The sequence below is a fragment of the Phoxinus phoxinus genome, assembly GCF_949152265.1.
Source record: "Phoxinus phoxinus genome assembly, chromosome: 3".
Classification (NCBI taxonomy): Eukaryota; Metazoa; Chordata; class Actinopteri; order Cypriniformes; family Leuciscidae; genus Phoxinus; species Phoxinus phoxinus.
In genome coordinates, this window is record NC_136878.1 from 25,081,409 (window position 1) to 25,099,196 (window position 17,788).

Here is a 17,788-nt window from a genome sequence, read left to right on the forward strand (position 1 = left end):
AACCAGAGGCTAAACATCATGTCCTAATTGAACCCAGAAAGCCCATCACTTTATTTTGAGTACATTCAGCAGCAACCATCAGCCCAGTGTGCTTTGATACTTTTAGCATCCATTATAAATGGGATCAGTAAGATGAACAATGATATCATCTTGTAGATAAAAAACAAAAGAAAATAAGTTTGACAGAACCACATCACAGAACGGAAATATGTCATTCATGACATTTGAATTAATTTAAATTTCTTTATAGTACATGACACCTGCTCTTTCTTATTCATAGCTTTTTTTCAGTGGATGTGATTATGTCACCTATAATCCCACAGAAACTCAATGTATACATCTTGTCTAGATGTGACAAACAAAAACTAATGGACATTGTTTATGATACCAATCAACAGGAAAACACTTCAGGATACTTAGACATACTCACAAAAATGTTCCTGTGCTGTGTTAGTGGAGAGGAAAATTTACAGATAACAATTTACATTCGTTTGGTAATTTATAGTCAAAATACCATCTACAAAACATGTTAAGCAAATGTTGCTTTATCATTTAATTGAATGTTTAATGAATGAACTCCAAAAATGCAGACAAAGGGCCCTATCTTGCACCCAGCGCAATTGACTTTGTACACCGACGCATGTATCATTCCTATTTTGTACAGCGCACAGCGGACTTTTCCCTCCACAGACGCACGTCGGTAAATTAGTGAATGAACTTGCGCTCGCGGGTGCGGTTCAGCGCAAAGAGGAGGCGTGTTCCGGCGCAAAACTCCCCTGGTGCTATTTTCCAGGTTTAGAAAGCAATTCCGCCACTGACCAGGAAAAAAACAGTCTAAAGTCAGTGGCGCGTTGCGCGTTAGTGATATGGTATTTTAAGGGCGCGTGCTTGGCCATAATGTAGCCTAGTGTTAACGCGCATCCACTTTGATTCTCTAATATAAACAGACGCAGCAGTTTTCATTTTTGCAACTCATACATTATTACAAGGAAAAATATTAACACACGAGGGAAATCATTGTTGTGTCCGTGAAGATGTGGAAAAAGATCTATCTTGGTTTTTTTTTTTTTTTTATAATCTAGATTAGGCTACACATTTACCCAAATTATACGCCTGTTTAACCGAAGCTAATTTGGGTGGGTTTCTCCCATCATCCCCAATATCACTTCTCTGTGTTTTACGGTCCTGATGAGAACGTCGGTCTCCTCGACTGTGAACTGCTCCTGCCGTGCGCTGGCAAACCCGCCATTATAATAGCAATCCGCCATGGAACAAGCGCGCCGGCTCTTAAAGGGAATGTGAGAGGACGCTCTGATTGGTTTATTTCACGTTACGCCCAAACCACACCTATGAATAATGAAGCTACTTCAGACCAACCCCTTTTAGATTTGCGCCAGGCGCGATCGTCATTTATCCCGCCGGGAAAATAGGAACAGCGCCGGGATCCGCCCACAAAGTTACTTGCGCTTTGACACTTGCGTTTCAGATCGTTAAAATGTCTAACATATAGCAAACAGAAAAAGTGACAAACTTAGGCTAATGGATTGCATATCAAACAAATCAATGTGAATTAAAATTATTTTGCAAATCTTCTAAAGAAATATGCCATTGTAAATATTCTTGGAATAGCATATTGCATGCATGGCATAATATTGGGCTTAATTCAGTCAAGCCCAATATTATTTTGTAAATCATCACTTTGGATTCAATAGTCTGTCCTCTTCAGTGGGTGGTGGTGGTAAAGCTCAGCTGTGGTTGTGGTTGGTGAGGTTTAGTCTGGTTTACACATTAGTCACATAGCTAATTAAGTTATTCATGTCTTAAACACAATAACAGTACAAACTCATATTCTGCCATATGGCTCATTATCATCACATGTAGTTGTGTCTTATATATTCATTAGAAAGTGATTTTCACTCTAAGAAGAAGCCAAGTTGAATGAAGTAATGGATTCGGTCTTAAATATAGGGCAAACTTGTCTTCCTTCTTTGGCCTATCATGCTTTTCAAAGGTCTAATCATAACCTTGTTTCTCTACTGTTTATTTTTGTCTTCATAACCTTTAATTACCAAACTAAGAATCAATCTTTAACAGGTCTTTCATTTGTTAAATTGTTTTTGGCCACTAAAATTATTATCTGTATTTAGCTTCCAATAAAATGTTACCACATTTGCAAGCATTTATGCAGACAAATAAGATTATTTTTCTCCTTTCTGTAAAAAGCTTGCAGATGGTTTAGGATTTAGATTGTTACAGTATGGCAAATAAATAATAATGAAAATAATTAGCTTATAAGTCTACTTTCTTTTCTTTATAAGCCTACAAGTTTTGAAACTTGTATATCGGTGCCAACATAATACAACCAAAGGCTCTTTAACTTTATCCCTGCTACAGTATCTCTTTTTAGGTTCCCAACAACAAATGGTGTTTGCATGTAAAGTAACGGTTTTTTTTTTTCAAATTTTTATTTTTATTTTGTTTACTCATTTGAGTGAAGAATGTAGGAATTTACATTAATATCAAATTCTGCTGTTGATGATCTTTTCTGCTCTTTCATTGTTAACTTATAACTTGTATGTACTTTATCAGACTATTGCTAAATATGTAACACATGCAAAGAGATATTTTCAAAGCATGGCCGAGGCGAGGGTTTGTGTGCTGATTGTACCACACAAGTAGATATGGGGATTAGTCATCGAGAGCCCTGCCAGCCTCACACTGTTATGCCACTTGCTCTGTCACACCAAGTAAATATAAATAGCACCACTAACCACGTGCAGTCCAGTGAAAGTAACCCTATGCTTAACTGCATGCATTTGAGTTTTATGGAAAACTGTATAGGTGTTTACAGATGTGTGGCAACAACACTGATGATGAAATCATGCATTAATACACGTTTTTATTACGCCAAGCACTTTCAAATAATAATATTTTATTTCCTTAACATAGCCTAAATTTTGGTATAGTCTGTTTGGAAGAATTGTTTAAGGGTTATTTGACGTCTGACTTTAAGTATACAGTTTCTTAATACAGAAGAAGTAATAATATTCAACAGTATTATTGATCTAACAGTGTACTGACATTGTTGTATGAGAACTGAGCTGGGCGATGACATGATTTTTTGCAGAACTGCTTTTTTGATGAAGTGAACTAATAATAACTGATGATCTTTACAACGGAACTGATTCAAGAACACTAAACTGACTTCAGCTGAACAACAGCCAAAATCCATCATTTTTTCTGTTATCACTGTAAATCTGCTTGAAAACTATCTGTATTGTATAAAGTGCTACATAAATAAAGGTGACTTAACTTGGTTGACTTAATATGTACCAATTAATTAATCTAAAGCATTTTTTTTTTTTACGAATGTCTATAAAATGAGCCTATTCTGACTAAAATAAAATTCTGTAAACTTTGTGTCAGTTTGACAAAGTGGAGATCTAGAGAAAATTATAAAAGTGAAAACATTCCTGAGGTAACATTATTTTAGACCGTGTAGCAGGTGTGGTCATTTGAGCTTCAAACGGTTGAAAATTAATAACTCGAAATGAGTATTTCTGGGGAAAAAATTGTGTAGTTGTAGCATGGTGCTAAAGCTCGTAGTGTTGTTGTGTGTGTATTTCTTTAAACAGCAGATGAACAGCTCTTTTTTTTTTAGGGCGTAAAGTGACAATTTTTCCAAGAAAGCATTTAATGCAAACTCCAATGCTCTAAAAATGAACGTTTATGAGAGGAATACAAGGAAATTCATGTGAGGTTAGTGATTGTGAGAATGTTTAGAGAAGCTGGCCAGAAGCTACAGGGACAATTTTGAACTATAGAGTTGTTTTAATTATTTGCTTATATATTGTCATAAGGGCTGTGTTGTAAGAGCTTACACAAACACGATAATGAAGGCAAAGATAATCTTTAATGAATTCACAGGCAGGTAAATCCAAACAGAGAGAGCAGCTTTCAGCACAGGTACACATGAACAAGACTTGACAACAATGAACAGAAACAGAGGAACTTAAGTATACTTGCAAACAAGGATAATTAATGACACACACCTGAACTAAACAACAAAATCAAATCAATAACCATAACCAAATCAACTCAGGAAAATGGTGCATACTGAAAAAATAAAGTCAGACTCTGCATCTCAATGTCCATACTATCCATCCTAAACAGTATGTGAGATTTGAATAAGTGTGTCCCAAAGCATAGTAGCCTATGTTAAAAAGAGGATGCCAGAAGTCTCTGGGTGATCTACTATTTCTGCTGGATTTTTGAAGTGTGGATCCGTGCACACTCTAAAAGGCTAATATTGCCCACAACCCATTACGCTTTGGAGGAGGAACTACAAACACGAGTAAAAAACTACAAAACAGCGAATATGCGCGATAAAGGTTTGAGTGACTAATCAAAGTTTAACCTGAAAAAAAAAATTTATTTAATGTTATCCGTGTTATATTCCATCTGTAATAATAATGTGGACTTTTATAAAGATCCGTTTTGCCATTTCCTTTTGAATGCTTCATTATGCATTAATATGAGCATGGTCTCCGCATGAAAGACCCGCGACTGCAGATCAACGTGCTTCCGCATTTCTCTCCGATACAGTAGGAAATTAAATTAAATGAAATGTGGAGGATTTTAACTGTGACAAGATGATTGACAGGCCAGTTTACTGTGACAGGATTCGACAGAGAGCAACCGTTAAAGACACAATTGTATGACGTGATAGTATGTCCCAAAGCTTGTCTACTTTTTGCTACACACTCAAAAGTATCTACTTTTTCTTCACAAATATAAGTAGGCGTAATATAAGTAGGCGAATTGAGACTCCGAAATTTCCCCCTAAACCCTTTCACTATTCCCTATGTTAGTCCACTAATACTGTTCTCTTGAAGGAGTGAGTGGACTTTTCCCTCCAAAGACGCACGTCGGTAAAGTAGGAAATGAACTTGCGCTCCCTGGGGCGGTTCAGCGAAAAGAGGAGGCGTGTTCCGGCGCAAATGTTCCCTGGTGCTATTTTGCAGTTTTAGAAAACAATTCCGTCACTGACCAGAAAAAACCTAGTCTAAAGACAGTGGCGCGTTGCGCGTGTTATTTATATGCTACATGCTTGGCCATTATGTAGCGTGTGAACAACGCGCACACTTTGATTCTAAACAGATGCAGCAGTTTTCATTTTTGCAAATCATACATCATTACAAGGAAAAATATTACCACACGAGGGAAATCATTGTTGTGTCCATGAAGATGTGAACAAAATAGGCATAAATCTAGCTACACATTTACCCAAATTATTATACGCCTGTTTAGCCGAAGCTTATTTGGGTGGGTTTCTCCCATCCCCATACATTGTCACTTCTCTGTGTCTTACGGTCCTGACGAGAACGTCGGTCTCCTCGGCTGTGAACCGCTCCTGGCGTGCGCTGGCAAACCCGCCGTTATAATAGCAATCCGCCATGGAACAAGCGCGCCGGCTCTTAAAGGGAATGTGAGAGGACGCTCTGATTGGTTTTCACGTTACGCCCAAACCACACCTATGAATAATGAAGCTACTTCAGACCAACCCCTTTTAGATTTGCGTCGGTCGCAAGAGTCATTTATCCCGCCGGTATAATAGCAACAGTGCCCGGGATCCGCCCACAAAGTTACTTGCGTTTCGCGTTTGATACTTGCGTTTCAGATCGTTAAAATAGGGTCCATATACACAATTCTCAAGCCATATTAGCTTGACCATTGGACAATCTTGAAATGTTAGTTAGTTTACAACAATAGCAACACTTAGACAATTTTGATACAGAATAATAAACAAGGATGTGTTTGATGACTTTTATCAAGTTATTTAAAATACATTTTAATAATAGATAAAAAAAACGTAGCTCTTTTAAGTAGTCTCAAGTTCAAATGTGTGTTTTACTGTTATCAGATCTTCATGTCTTATCAAGACTTCTCATCATAATTGTTAATGATGCTTGACAAAAGTGGAATATTTTTTTAAACCTTGTTAAGATCACAAAGATAAACATTTTAGGGTGGAAATTACACATTACACTCCACCCAGTGCTTTGAAGCTGTGCATCATTTGTTTTGCATGCATCAACAAATCTTTCTTTCTTTCTTTCTTTCTTTCTTTCTTTCTTTCTTTCTTTTATACTGCGTAAAACATCTAATAATGAGATCTTTAGTGTGCTTTAGAGCTTATATACTGTCTGTTACTGCTTATGTCAAAGTTTCAGCTGACAATTTTTATGAAAGATAACTGTCAACCGTTTTGTGTTATGTGGTTCTGCTCTATTACATCCCACTACAGAAAAATGAAAAATGTTACTGAAGATTTTCATATAGTTTGCCTGTGGCCATAGTCTGCGATTAGGGAAATCACACAGAGCTTAAACCGTGCCATAGCTTGTAATAATCTTTGCTTGCAGCTAAATTACTTGACCACTCTGAATGCACTCCTAGCATTCCCCAAATGAATCCCCCAGGCCCAAATGGGCAGATGAAAAGCATTCCTTAACCTCTAACTGTACAGTAAATATCACAACACCCAACCCCATTTCATCACTATTGTGTAATTTACGGTCAAGAACATCAAAGATGACTTTAACCACATTAGGGGGGGAAACTAGTTTGTGGCTTATTTTCAAACCAGTATGGCCATCGCAAAAATGACTTCAAGGCAGGCAGTTAAGGACCACTGAGCTGGACAGTAATTAAGTTAACACTTGATTTTTTATATATATATTGTATTTTTAATACATTTTTAGATTCTTTTCCAGGTTTATGGTATAATATTTAACTAATATTTTGTAGAATTGAGCTCTGTTTTGTTAAATAAAATGCATTATGAATTGCTCATGAAACATGTTTTCTTAACCAGACATTATTTCCTTTTCCTCTTCAGCTTTGCAATGACTGTAGGCTATATCTCTTAAAAACAATTAGAATACACCATTGGGTTGTTCCGAGCAGCCGTGCAGTAAATTAAAATGTGGGATTTTGAGGAATACGTTAAACCCTTTACAGGGTGCTGTAGTGAAAAGCAAAGTATTTTCCAAGAAAAAGAGGAAGGGAAAATAATTGCTTCTCAAGGGTTTTTGACAGAGGCAGAGCGGACAACACCCTTACTACCCCTTACTGTTCTTTCTTTCTTTCTTTTTTCACCCTCTCTTCCTCTCTCTCCTAAGAAAAAAAGCTGCCTGCACCTGTGTGGGCTCTTTTTAACACCTCCCATGTTATTTATGTAATGACACTTCCCTCTGATCAAAGTGTCCAAGAACTGTCTTGAGCAGAGATATTAGATCTCGTCTGTGATGAAGAGAGTTTGTGTTTTCTTTTTTCAGACTGGCTGGGAATAATAAGCCACTGTTATAAGACAGTTAGACAGTTGAAGTGGCCAGGAGTGATGATGATGATGATGAGCAGCTTCCCTCTCCGTGCTGAGCGTTCACTGTGTCTGACCACCTGTGTGTGGCATTATATGTAAACAGTCAAATGCAGAAAAAATGCACTGCTTGTGCATTGAAAACAGAATCTGAGTCCGTAGTCTGCAGTGCAGAAGACCGTCTTGTGCGAGGCAGGAATGTTATCACGGTGCATTTGGGACTGGTCCTCCTAATTACAGGAGGGTAAGTTTGGTTAGGCCAGAGGCACTGTGTAATTACTATGATTGCAATGCTTTAGACATAAGTCTATCCTGGCCTACAGTTCCTTTTGAAGAATGAGGCCCAGAAAAGACACACTTTGTGTTAACTATATTAAATAGTGTACCTTGTATTGTTAAAGAGGACATAGGCAGTTATGATTTTTTCAACACAGGTGGTGCAATGCCATTTGATTAATGGATTTTACAGTGAGATACGCATATTGGATACATGTTTTAAAAATCTTCCTAATGTGCTATGAAATGGAAACAGATTCTGTAATATATATATATATATATATAAAGTACCGTGTGAGTAAAAATCATCTGATGATAAGTAACTATCAATTTCAGCATATCCTCAGCAGAAACTGTCCCTGCGTACTGTCATTGCGGGGTTGCAAAGAAGTTCTTAATTGCTTTCTCAATCTTTCAATACATTGTTATGGTATATAATAATCTTTGTTAATGTTAGATAATATAAATACAACTGTTCATTGTTATCTCATGTCAGCTCGGGTCCATTAAATAATCTTAACCTATATCTTTTGATTGTAATAATCTTTTAGGAAATGTCGAAATTTACATTAAATGCTGTAGAAGCATTTTTCATTGTTAGTTCATATTAAGTTAACTAATGTTAACACAATTGAACCTTATTATAAAGGGTTACCACATTGCCTCATGTCCTGCTAGGACAGGTAGAAATGTAAAAATGAAATACTGAACTTTCTAAGATAGAGTTCAAAATTATTTAAATTACATCCAACAACACTCTATATGTGCTTCTTTTTTCTGCTCTCAGTTTTACACATCCTTCTTAAATAACAGGAAGGGAGTGCATTCCAAAATAAAGTTGTTTGTGGCCACCTTTTATGTCCAGCCGAAGAATTCAACAAACTTAATTTTTACACAGAAGTTCCTGTTGCATTCAGGCAGGGAACAGATGGCAGCTGTGAGTTTGGTTTCAACCCTTAAACATTAAGTTTTAGTAACGTGACTCATTTATCATTCTACTCCATTCACAGAAATCTTGAGGTCGATTGCATCAGACTTTCCTCCCAGTTCTTTGATTCCACACTAGAAAACTTGTAATATTGTACCAAGTTGAAATCATAGCAACGGCCCTGCAGATGTCCAAGACAAAAAGATTAGATTTTAACTCATTGTTAAACACGGCTACTGTTTGCATGCCCTTGTTTAACAAAAGTGATTTGTTAAGTAAATGTTCAACAAAGGTCTGGTTACCTAGCTGCAATCCACTGAAATACAGAGCCCAGTATGTGGCATCATCCTCTGAAAAATCAAGGGGGTGGTCATAAAGAAAACAAACATGTGTCAGGCATATGATCTGATTCATAAGCTTTCCCATCATGACAAATCCCATCAGTAGCTGCTCATGTGCACTATGAACCATTAAGGACAACATAAGTATAGATTTTAATTAATTCAGGAAACAAAAAATGTAATTCTCTTGTAAATGAACTGTAAAGTGCATTTGCGGGCGTGTTGTTCACTCAGATGCCTCAAATCTCAAGCCCTGCAGTTTTTGAATGAGTAATATGCAGATTATGTTTATTTGCCTATTATGTCAATTGTGAAATACATTTTGTTAATGAGACCCCCAATGAAAAGTGCGTTGTTGTTTTTTCATGCATATGAACTTAAAGTTGGTCAAGGTTTAGCATTTTTGCATGTGTTCGGTCACCTCTGGTTCACCTCTGCCTTGCTTCACTTCATGCGCTTGTGCAGGTGGTGTCCTTCAGTAATAAAGACAGGCTCCACACACAATATTGTTTTCCTCTGTAGCCAAAAGAGAATTCTTCATTAGTTGTGGGATCCAGGTTCACACAAGCAAGCCGGCCTGATTCTGGCCATTTTCAATGCCTGCTCAAATAGGGTGTGTTAAGTTAAACACTGTGATTGAGGAAGCTTTTGTAAGCCCATCGAAAATTATACAGAATAAATAGTAAGTTCTTCAAATTCAAGGTGCCGAGCACTGTGAAAATGGAAGTAGTCCATGATTTATTTTTCCGGTCTTTGTTTTGTACTATCCCACAATGTGTAAGAAACATAAAATGTTATGATTTAGGAAAAGGAAAGTGTCTGATTAAATTGATGAGCACTTAATCCATAAATGTCAGTCTTTGGAAAGGTTTCTCCCAAGTTCACGTATATGGACGACGTCTATGTCCCTGAGGGCAGTGCTGCTTTGCACATGTTTCAGATAAACTTAAATTTTCCCAAAAGTAACATGGAAGCCAAAAGAATGTGGAAAATAGTAGTAGTAGTAGCACTGCTGGGGAAAGCTGTCTGCGTGGAGTCACTTTGGTGTAGGAAATCTCAAAAGAGACCTAAACTCAACTGATTTGTGTGCTGCCACTTTTGTTGACCCCAGGTGCTAGTTTTTGAAGCTGTAATTCTCAACGAAACTTAGCTGTGCTCTTAATTTAAGACACGTTTTCCTTGACAGTAGATACAATGACTTTCCTCATCAATGTAAATTTCTGATGGATTTTTACTTAATCTGAAACATTTGCCACCTGTTGCACAGTCATTTGGTATTTAAAGGACAATACATCTTTAAACAACGCGTGAGCTAACATGTTATTATGTTTTCAGATGCATTGAATCAAAGTAAAACTTTTTTTTTTTTTTACCATACAGCTTAAAAGTCCATATCAAACTTTTAGGAGCCCCCAATAATGGTCACTGGTAAAACATTCAACTTCATTAAATATAATGTTTGCAATTTATACATTATGTTGCTTGGAAGAAATCTGGTTAATTTCCAAAGGCCGCAACTGAGAAAGTTGATTTTTGCCACCATAATGTAGTGTAGTTACGGCATTTACCAGCAGGGGCTATCTTAACCTTGCATAACCATGCAGCCAAATCTTGAACCCTTGTTTAAAGCTACGTGTTTTGTGGTTTGGTCTCTACTTGATCAAATTCTGATCCAACATAATCTTTTTGCTCAGCTTCCTGCCCAACTGATTGCCCACTTCACTTCCTCCACCCTTGGCAGTGTCCACAGTTGGCGAGCTCCATCTCGGTGCGCAAAGTGGAACACCAGCTCTTCTAGGGAGTTTTGTATATGGCCAGAGGACACCTGTGCAGACTCTGTTTATTTTCTTGCACAAACACCCAAGCAATGTGTTTATGATTGGAAAAGCCAAGCACATGAGTAAACATTTGCTTAAATCCCTTCTCCCCTTCAACCTCTGCATAAACAACCTTATTTTGTCCTTTCCTCCTTTTTTTTTTTTTGAGAATTTTCGACACATTCTTTTCTTCTCACGACCACATAACTCGACACAATCCTATTTCTGTATTTCCCAAAAAGTCGTGTCATAGCTCCACCACCTGCTTTGAATTTGCTGTCCCACAGTAACAAGTCTTGATTACTTTCTTTTCTTTCTCTCAGTTTCTTCTTTTGAATATATATCAAACTATTTTAAAATTCTCAAAGTAAATCCAGATTTCAATGTCCAGCTGCCAAAATGAGCAACCCGTCTTTCGGTATGGTTAAGTTGTACATTTTTGTTCCCCGTGCCAGGACATCTGTCTTCTGACACACCCTGTCATTAAAAGAAAAAGGAAGCAGCATCTTTTGATTATTTTCATTCGTATTGCATACATTTTGAATAGAAATTCAGTAAGTCTGTCAAAGACATTCAAAAAGATGTTAAACATCATGACTGCTAAGTTCAAATAAGTTGTTGTACTTGTGTTGTGCCAAACACTGTGTTGTCCTGTATTGAGATTTTTTAAATAATTTGAAATACTCATTTTTTAGATATATAGAGGTTTAAAATGGTAAGAAAACCTCTAAACGCTTAACAAGCAAATACATTATACGTTTTTACTTCATTAACTTGTCCTCTACAGTCCAAAGTCTCATGCAAATCTAAAATGTAACATTTACAGAATTACAGGCTTCACTCCATGCAGGTTTGAAAAATTTCTCAGGAAACTTCTCAGGAAGGTGTGTGTGTGTGTGTGTGTGTGTGTGTGTGTGTGTGTGTGTGTGTGTGTGTGTGTATATATATATATATATATATTCAATTTACTGTGCATATATTATGTAATTTTTCTTTCTTCTCCCATTTTATCTGTGCATTTTAGCCCTAGGATAATGGCAGGTGTATAGTTATGTGAATACAGAGGTGAGGAATATCTTAGTTGAAAAAAAAAAAAAAAGTTTTGCCAGTTTAGAGGATTTTTGTTTGAAGCCCTGTGAAGTCCTGTAGAGTACTTCCAGGCCCTCTTAGTTTTCTAGAGTCCAAATGCAATTCTGGCTGATCCCAACAGAAGCAGAACACCTCAGCACATCTGGACTCACCGCTGCATCTATTACACAACCCCACTATGTGAAGTCACGTCCAAGTCAAATAAGCAACCTCCCCCCTCAAGGAACACCTAAAGAGGGACAAGGGTAAGCCTGCCAAAAAAAAGGACTCCGACCTCAAGCATTCCTCTCATCCAGGTCATGTTTTCATTACCCCGACAAATTTACACAGTTGTTAGTGATGGCCTGGGATTCCTCCTAAAGCACAACCCACCAATTATAAACAGAGGCCAGCTGACACCCTCCGACACCTGCAAGCCTCCCTGACAGTACAGGATTGTTCCCAGGCCGGAGAGCACCAAGAGGCCCTGTTTTCCACTCAAAGTGTTATCCATTCGAGAGGATGCCACCATACCACCCTGACACACACACGTCTGAGCCCTGAAAGAAATGCGTCATTGGTAAATCCTACCAGAGAAAACACCCTCATGAACCAGCCAGACTGGTGATAAAGCCGCTCAGTTTGTTCTCTTCATTTAAAGCCACACTGCTCAAGAGTGAGTATGTGAGAGTATCTTATCAAATGTGCTGTTCAGAAAGCTTTCTTGTGTCTTCAAACCTTTGACACTGTCAAACCAGAACTTTCCAGTCGATGCAGCACACTTTATGGATATTTTTCAGATGTATTGAAAAATTGCAGATTTTGACTTAAGGCCAGATTTACTAACAGCTTGCGCTAGCGCAAACCCTCTTTTGCCGTTAAAAACTACTCTCGGGATTTACTAAAGACATACAGTGAAAAATTTGCGCTGAAAAGGCTCGAACACGGTTATTTTTGTGGCTGACCTTATTGCAAATGAATTTGTAGGAGTTTCCCTTTCAGGTGCAAAATGTATGGTTGGAGAGTATTTAAATGATTCACGCAAATTTGCGCTCATCAATGTACTGGTGTTTGCGTCATTATTTTACGCCCAAAAAAGCACGTCTTAAACCAGACGCTACCTGGTAGATTGCATTGGTCATTATGGATCTTTCTGACAGTGTCTGTGTTCTGTAATTTGCACGTGGTCAGTAGATCACACGCAGAACTTTCCACTCCCATCGCCGCTGTTTTGGAATTGCGCTCTTTTCGCTAATTTGTCCTGTTTAGTAAATCTGCCCCATAGACTACAAAAAAATATATATTTATAGATGCAGCAACATTACAAAAAATTATGACTGATATGATAAGACGCTAAATGTTTTCATTAAAATGTGTACTATTTACACTACCGTTCAAGAGTTTGGAGTCAGTGATATTTTGTTTTTAAAGAGAAAGTAACTTTTATTCAGCAGGGATGCGTTGAACTTTTTGTTCATAAAAGAATCCTGAAAAATGTATCATGGTTTCCACATAATTAAGTAGCACTTCTATTTTTAACATTGTCAACTGAACTGATTGTTTTTTTAATATCAATAACTAATATGGTATCAATATATTGTGTATCCACCCTAATGTTGGGAGAATATTGGGAAAATGCAAAGTCTGTAAGTTATGTTTGCTTTTAAGTCGCTGTTTCTTCTATATCAGATACAGTAACAGAGGAAACTTGTTGAAGGTACAACACCTGTTCTGTTGAACTACGGGAAACTGATGGAAACAGTCAGATCTGTTTTATCACTTGGCCTGTGGACTTATGAGGGCGAGAGGAAACCTTTCTGCCATTGTATTTCTGTGGGATAGAGGGTTTTGATCCCTCTTCTGCAATCGAAAGATGATCTCCAATCCTTGTTCTGCCCACTGTATTTCCTCGCCTTTGCCTGATGATTTCTTTTCAAGACTGACGGGGGAGCGCAAAAGCCACAGATAAGGTAGCTGGATCAGCCCCTGGCCAGCTGTGAACCCGATAGCATCTGTTTAAATCATCTAAAGGAGGACCGTTCCTTTTCAAGTCTGCACTGCTAGTTATCTCACTTTTATCCTGCACATGTAAGGGAAATCCACAGATGGCCAGGGTTCTGATAGAAATACACATGTGATATCATTGACTATGCTATCAAAAAAGGATGATTTCACAAAAGAAGTGTGACTCTGTCTCTCGCTGTCTCTTAGAGGTAAACAGATAAGCCAGAACAAAGACCCTCTTCACAGGAGATGTGGTTGGAAGTTATTCTTTCATCATTGCCATCCAGACAAAACAACTGCTGACTGAACTGTGCAGTGTTTGTGTCCTCTATTCTGAAATGCACACCAGCAATACTTTTTTTAGTATTATTATTTTTCATTCATGTTGTGGACTGTTACACAATTTTCTTAAGGGTGTATTTGTAACATAATCTTCCCTATTGCAATGATTTATATCTCTCCTTTGTCTAGTTTCTCAGGATAGCATATTGCACTCCAGATTATTTATACAGTATGTCCTCCTGTTTTTCTTGCAGTCCATCATTTTCATAAGGGACCGAAATTCTCGCGGACAGGAAATATCTGGGTATATAGACTACTCCCACCGACTAAAATCTGAAGACTTTGAACCATATTTCAGTGGAAAGAAAAGGTTTTTGCCAAAAACATCTGACTTAAGGTAAGCCTACTTATATTATCACCCATCTATGATGATTTCCGGTGACTATTGTTTTAATAGATGTGCTACTGAACATCTCAAAGGTTAGATTTTCTCAGATTAATGTGCATGAAAGCAGTATCCATCTGATCCCTGAAGCATTTGTCTTTGTGAAAAGGATATCCACTCCAAAAAAAAGTCTGTGCACGAAATATCATGGAAAAGACTTCCTCTTCAAAATGGATGAAGAGCATGTTAATTAAGCAGCACAACTGTTTTTAACATTGATAATAAGATATGTTTCTTGAGCATATTAAAAATATTTTTGAAGGATCATGTGAACCTGAAGACTTGACTGCATAAACTTGACTATTACTGTAAGAACAAGAGTAAAATAAAATGTCAATTAATACAATAAATAGGATGGGTCCGTTCATGTAACGCTTCACAATTCAGTTTTCAGACCATATACATTGCAAATGCAAAAATAAAATAAAAAATTAAACCAAATGGTTTTTTTTCATTCCTTCCGGTTACTTTGCGGATAATTGCCATTTTCTGTCCTTTTTTCAGTTTCACTTTTTCTAAATTGTGACTTCAGAAAATTAAAAAAAATAGGACATGCATTATGGAAATTATCCATTGATGAAGTAACGGGGAAAAAACGTTTGGTTTCATTTCTTTGAATTTTTCCACTGCATGGTCTGAAAACTGAATTGTGAAGCGTTACATGGACCAGGTCGGATAAAACTTGAACATAAACATTTTCATATATAACAAAAATGAATGTTCTACATCAGGTGTGCACTGCCATGAATGCCTTGCCCACTCTGCCAAAACACGACATATAAAACTGTGAACCCCAAATAAATATGAATAAAATAATGTGATGAAAGACTGCAGTCTGCAGTCTATGTTTAATAAATACAGGCATGTTTGTGTTTGTATATCCACATCCTAACTGCCACAGCACATTATCTAATCAAAGGAAGTAAAGGAAGTACACTACAGCATAAGCATTCTCATTTCCTGTGTACTCTCAGCCCCATCTCTCTTTCACTCCCTATTTCTCTTTTAGTCGCTTTTTTCTCTCTTTCTGTGTTCTCTCTTTCTGTGTTCTCTCTTTCCTCCACCATCCTTCTCACGGGAACAATAAAAGGCAGTGCTTGTGGTTGCCACTAAAATGGAGCAGATGCTGTGTTCTTCCCGTACAGATGCATGAATCCACACTACAGCTGACAGACTTTGACTGCCTCACCACAAAAATATAGAGTACGAAAGTCATGGCCACCAGCTGAGGACAATCACATTCTTGTCAATGTAGAGGATTTTAAAACGGGCTAACAAAAGTGAAATTAACTAAAAAAGAAAGTAATTAGATATAGATAGATACATCCTTTGTATAGAAAAAACTTGGGGCTTTCTTTGGTTATATTGAATGGCACATTTACAGATATCTCACTAATTCTAGTTTACAAACTGAACTATTCGCTTTCTCATTGATAGAGTTACAGCTGATGGATTTTTAAAACACTCCATCAGGCTTTAGTTTGGTAACCATGGAGCACTACCGTACACAAACATCCTTTTCTCTCTGTGTTTTATAGTGTAATGGTAAAGATGCAGACCTATCATTAACAGAACGATAATTGTTTCCACAAAGCCCTGGTTTTTCACACGTTGGTAAGTTAGTGTGGGTGGGGTGCCAGCTGCACTATGAATATTAAACATTTCACGCATTTCATTAAGCAAGCATTCATCACCTGGTGATGTCTGCAGGGACAATATGGGACCGAAATTGCCAAAGAACATGTTCAAATAAGGCAAGTTGCAGCTTTTTTCAATCACAAAACAAATAGAATGCTCAGACCAAATACTCAGGGAGCCCAAGTCGGTCTTCCCGCTTCCTGTGACTCGAAAATTGAAAGGCTCTGGAGCATTTTTCTGCCCATCTTTTCATGTTCTCTGTTAAAATATCTCACATCTGTCCTGTTTCTTCGACCAAAAGTAAGTGGTTTACCATTGCATAAAAGTGGTCAACCCAAAAATTATAATTGCTATATGGCGTTTCAGTATAAATAGACACAGAAAATGCTGTCAAACCTTATTTTAAAAAGGAGGAAGTGAATATGCATCCTTGCTTCTAAGTCCCTCACAAACTTTTTACATTTTGTATGTCACAAACTATATGGAGAGAAGAATAGGAAGAAAAGTGAAGACTCCAAGAAAAATCCATGTAGGACTAGATAGTTTGATCCAAAAGGCAAACAGAATAAGGGTTAAACTTGTCATTTCATGCATCACTGTATTTCTCCACAGAATCTTTGTCTTTGTGTGGGTCTGCCATGTTTACCGTGATGGTAGTCACTCCGATGGTAACCGAAGGAAGTCTTTCCTGTGATGCAAAATGCCAAGCGGAGACCCTGCGAGGATGTTTGATTCAGACCATTACATTTTATTTACATCTTATTAGCCAGTCTTTTCATTTCAAGCACAATTTTGTTTGCTTTGGTGACCAGCACCATGGTTTCTGGTCGCCTTGACAGGAAACGGTGGACAGAGAAGTTTGAGCGGTCTTTCCATCATGCGTTCTCTCTCTTACACACAGAGTCATGTAATAGATTATTATAAACTGGAGATATTTCAAGATAGTACAGCCATAGAATGGGCCTACTGAGCACTGGAAAAATGGACTTTAATCGTGTCCTTTTTTGGGTGTGTAAAGAAAAGCTGATCCAGGGCAAGTCTTGCAGGGAGACTGGCAACTGTCTTCCTGTGTTTGTAAGGACTTTATAACGTATTTTCAGTTCTATAAATACTTAACATCACAATGAAATTAATCCCTGATTAATCTAGATTTATTATGGATTTATTGGATAATCCCATAAAATATTTTACTCTCATGCTAAAATCCAAGTGTCTTTATACTGACTTTATACTGAACCAGGGATTGCTACTGAACCAACTCGTCCCTAGCTTGAAATCAACCAAATGAGGATCATATCTCAAAGTTTTTTTTATTTTGCATATAAGATTGTTTACTGATTTATATCCTTGAGGTTAAGGTCATAAACATTTTACAGAGTTATGGACTGTTAAGTAGCATTGCAGCAATACTAAACATATAGAGCGCTGGCTTACGTCCACAGTGTTATCACAGCGAGAGAATAAAATGCTCTTGCATCCATGTGCCTCTCCCTCGGATTCATAAAGTGCCTCTCCCCAAAGTCCAGCTTTGTTCTTGGACCACAAAGTACTGCTTGGGAAAAGCTGAGGTCCATTGGAGCAACCCTCACTGCCTCAGAGTGTGACATT

The 17,788-nt window shown here is 37.5% G+C and overlaps 1 protein-coding gene across 1 annotated transcript in view; it reads left to right on the forward strand.

Moving 5' to 3' along the window:
• The window catches only part of cfap299 (cilia and flagella associated protein 299), a 66,499-nt gene that overhangs the window by 45,281 nt on the left and 3,430 nt on the right, over positions 1-17,788 (forward strand). The window contains exon 4 of the mRNA XM_079606736.1: positions 14,352-14,494. Within this exon, the coding sequence (XP_079462862.1) occupies positions 14,352-14,494 (143 nt within the window). The remainder of the gene's footprint in view (positions 1-14,351; positions 14,495-17,788) is intronic.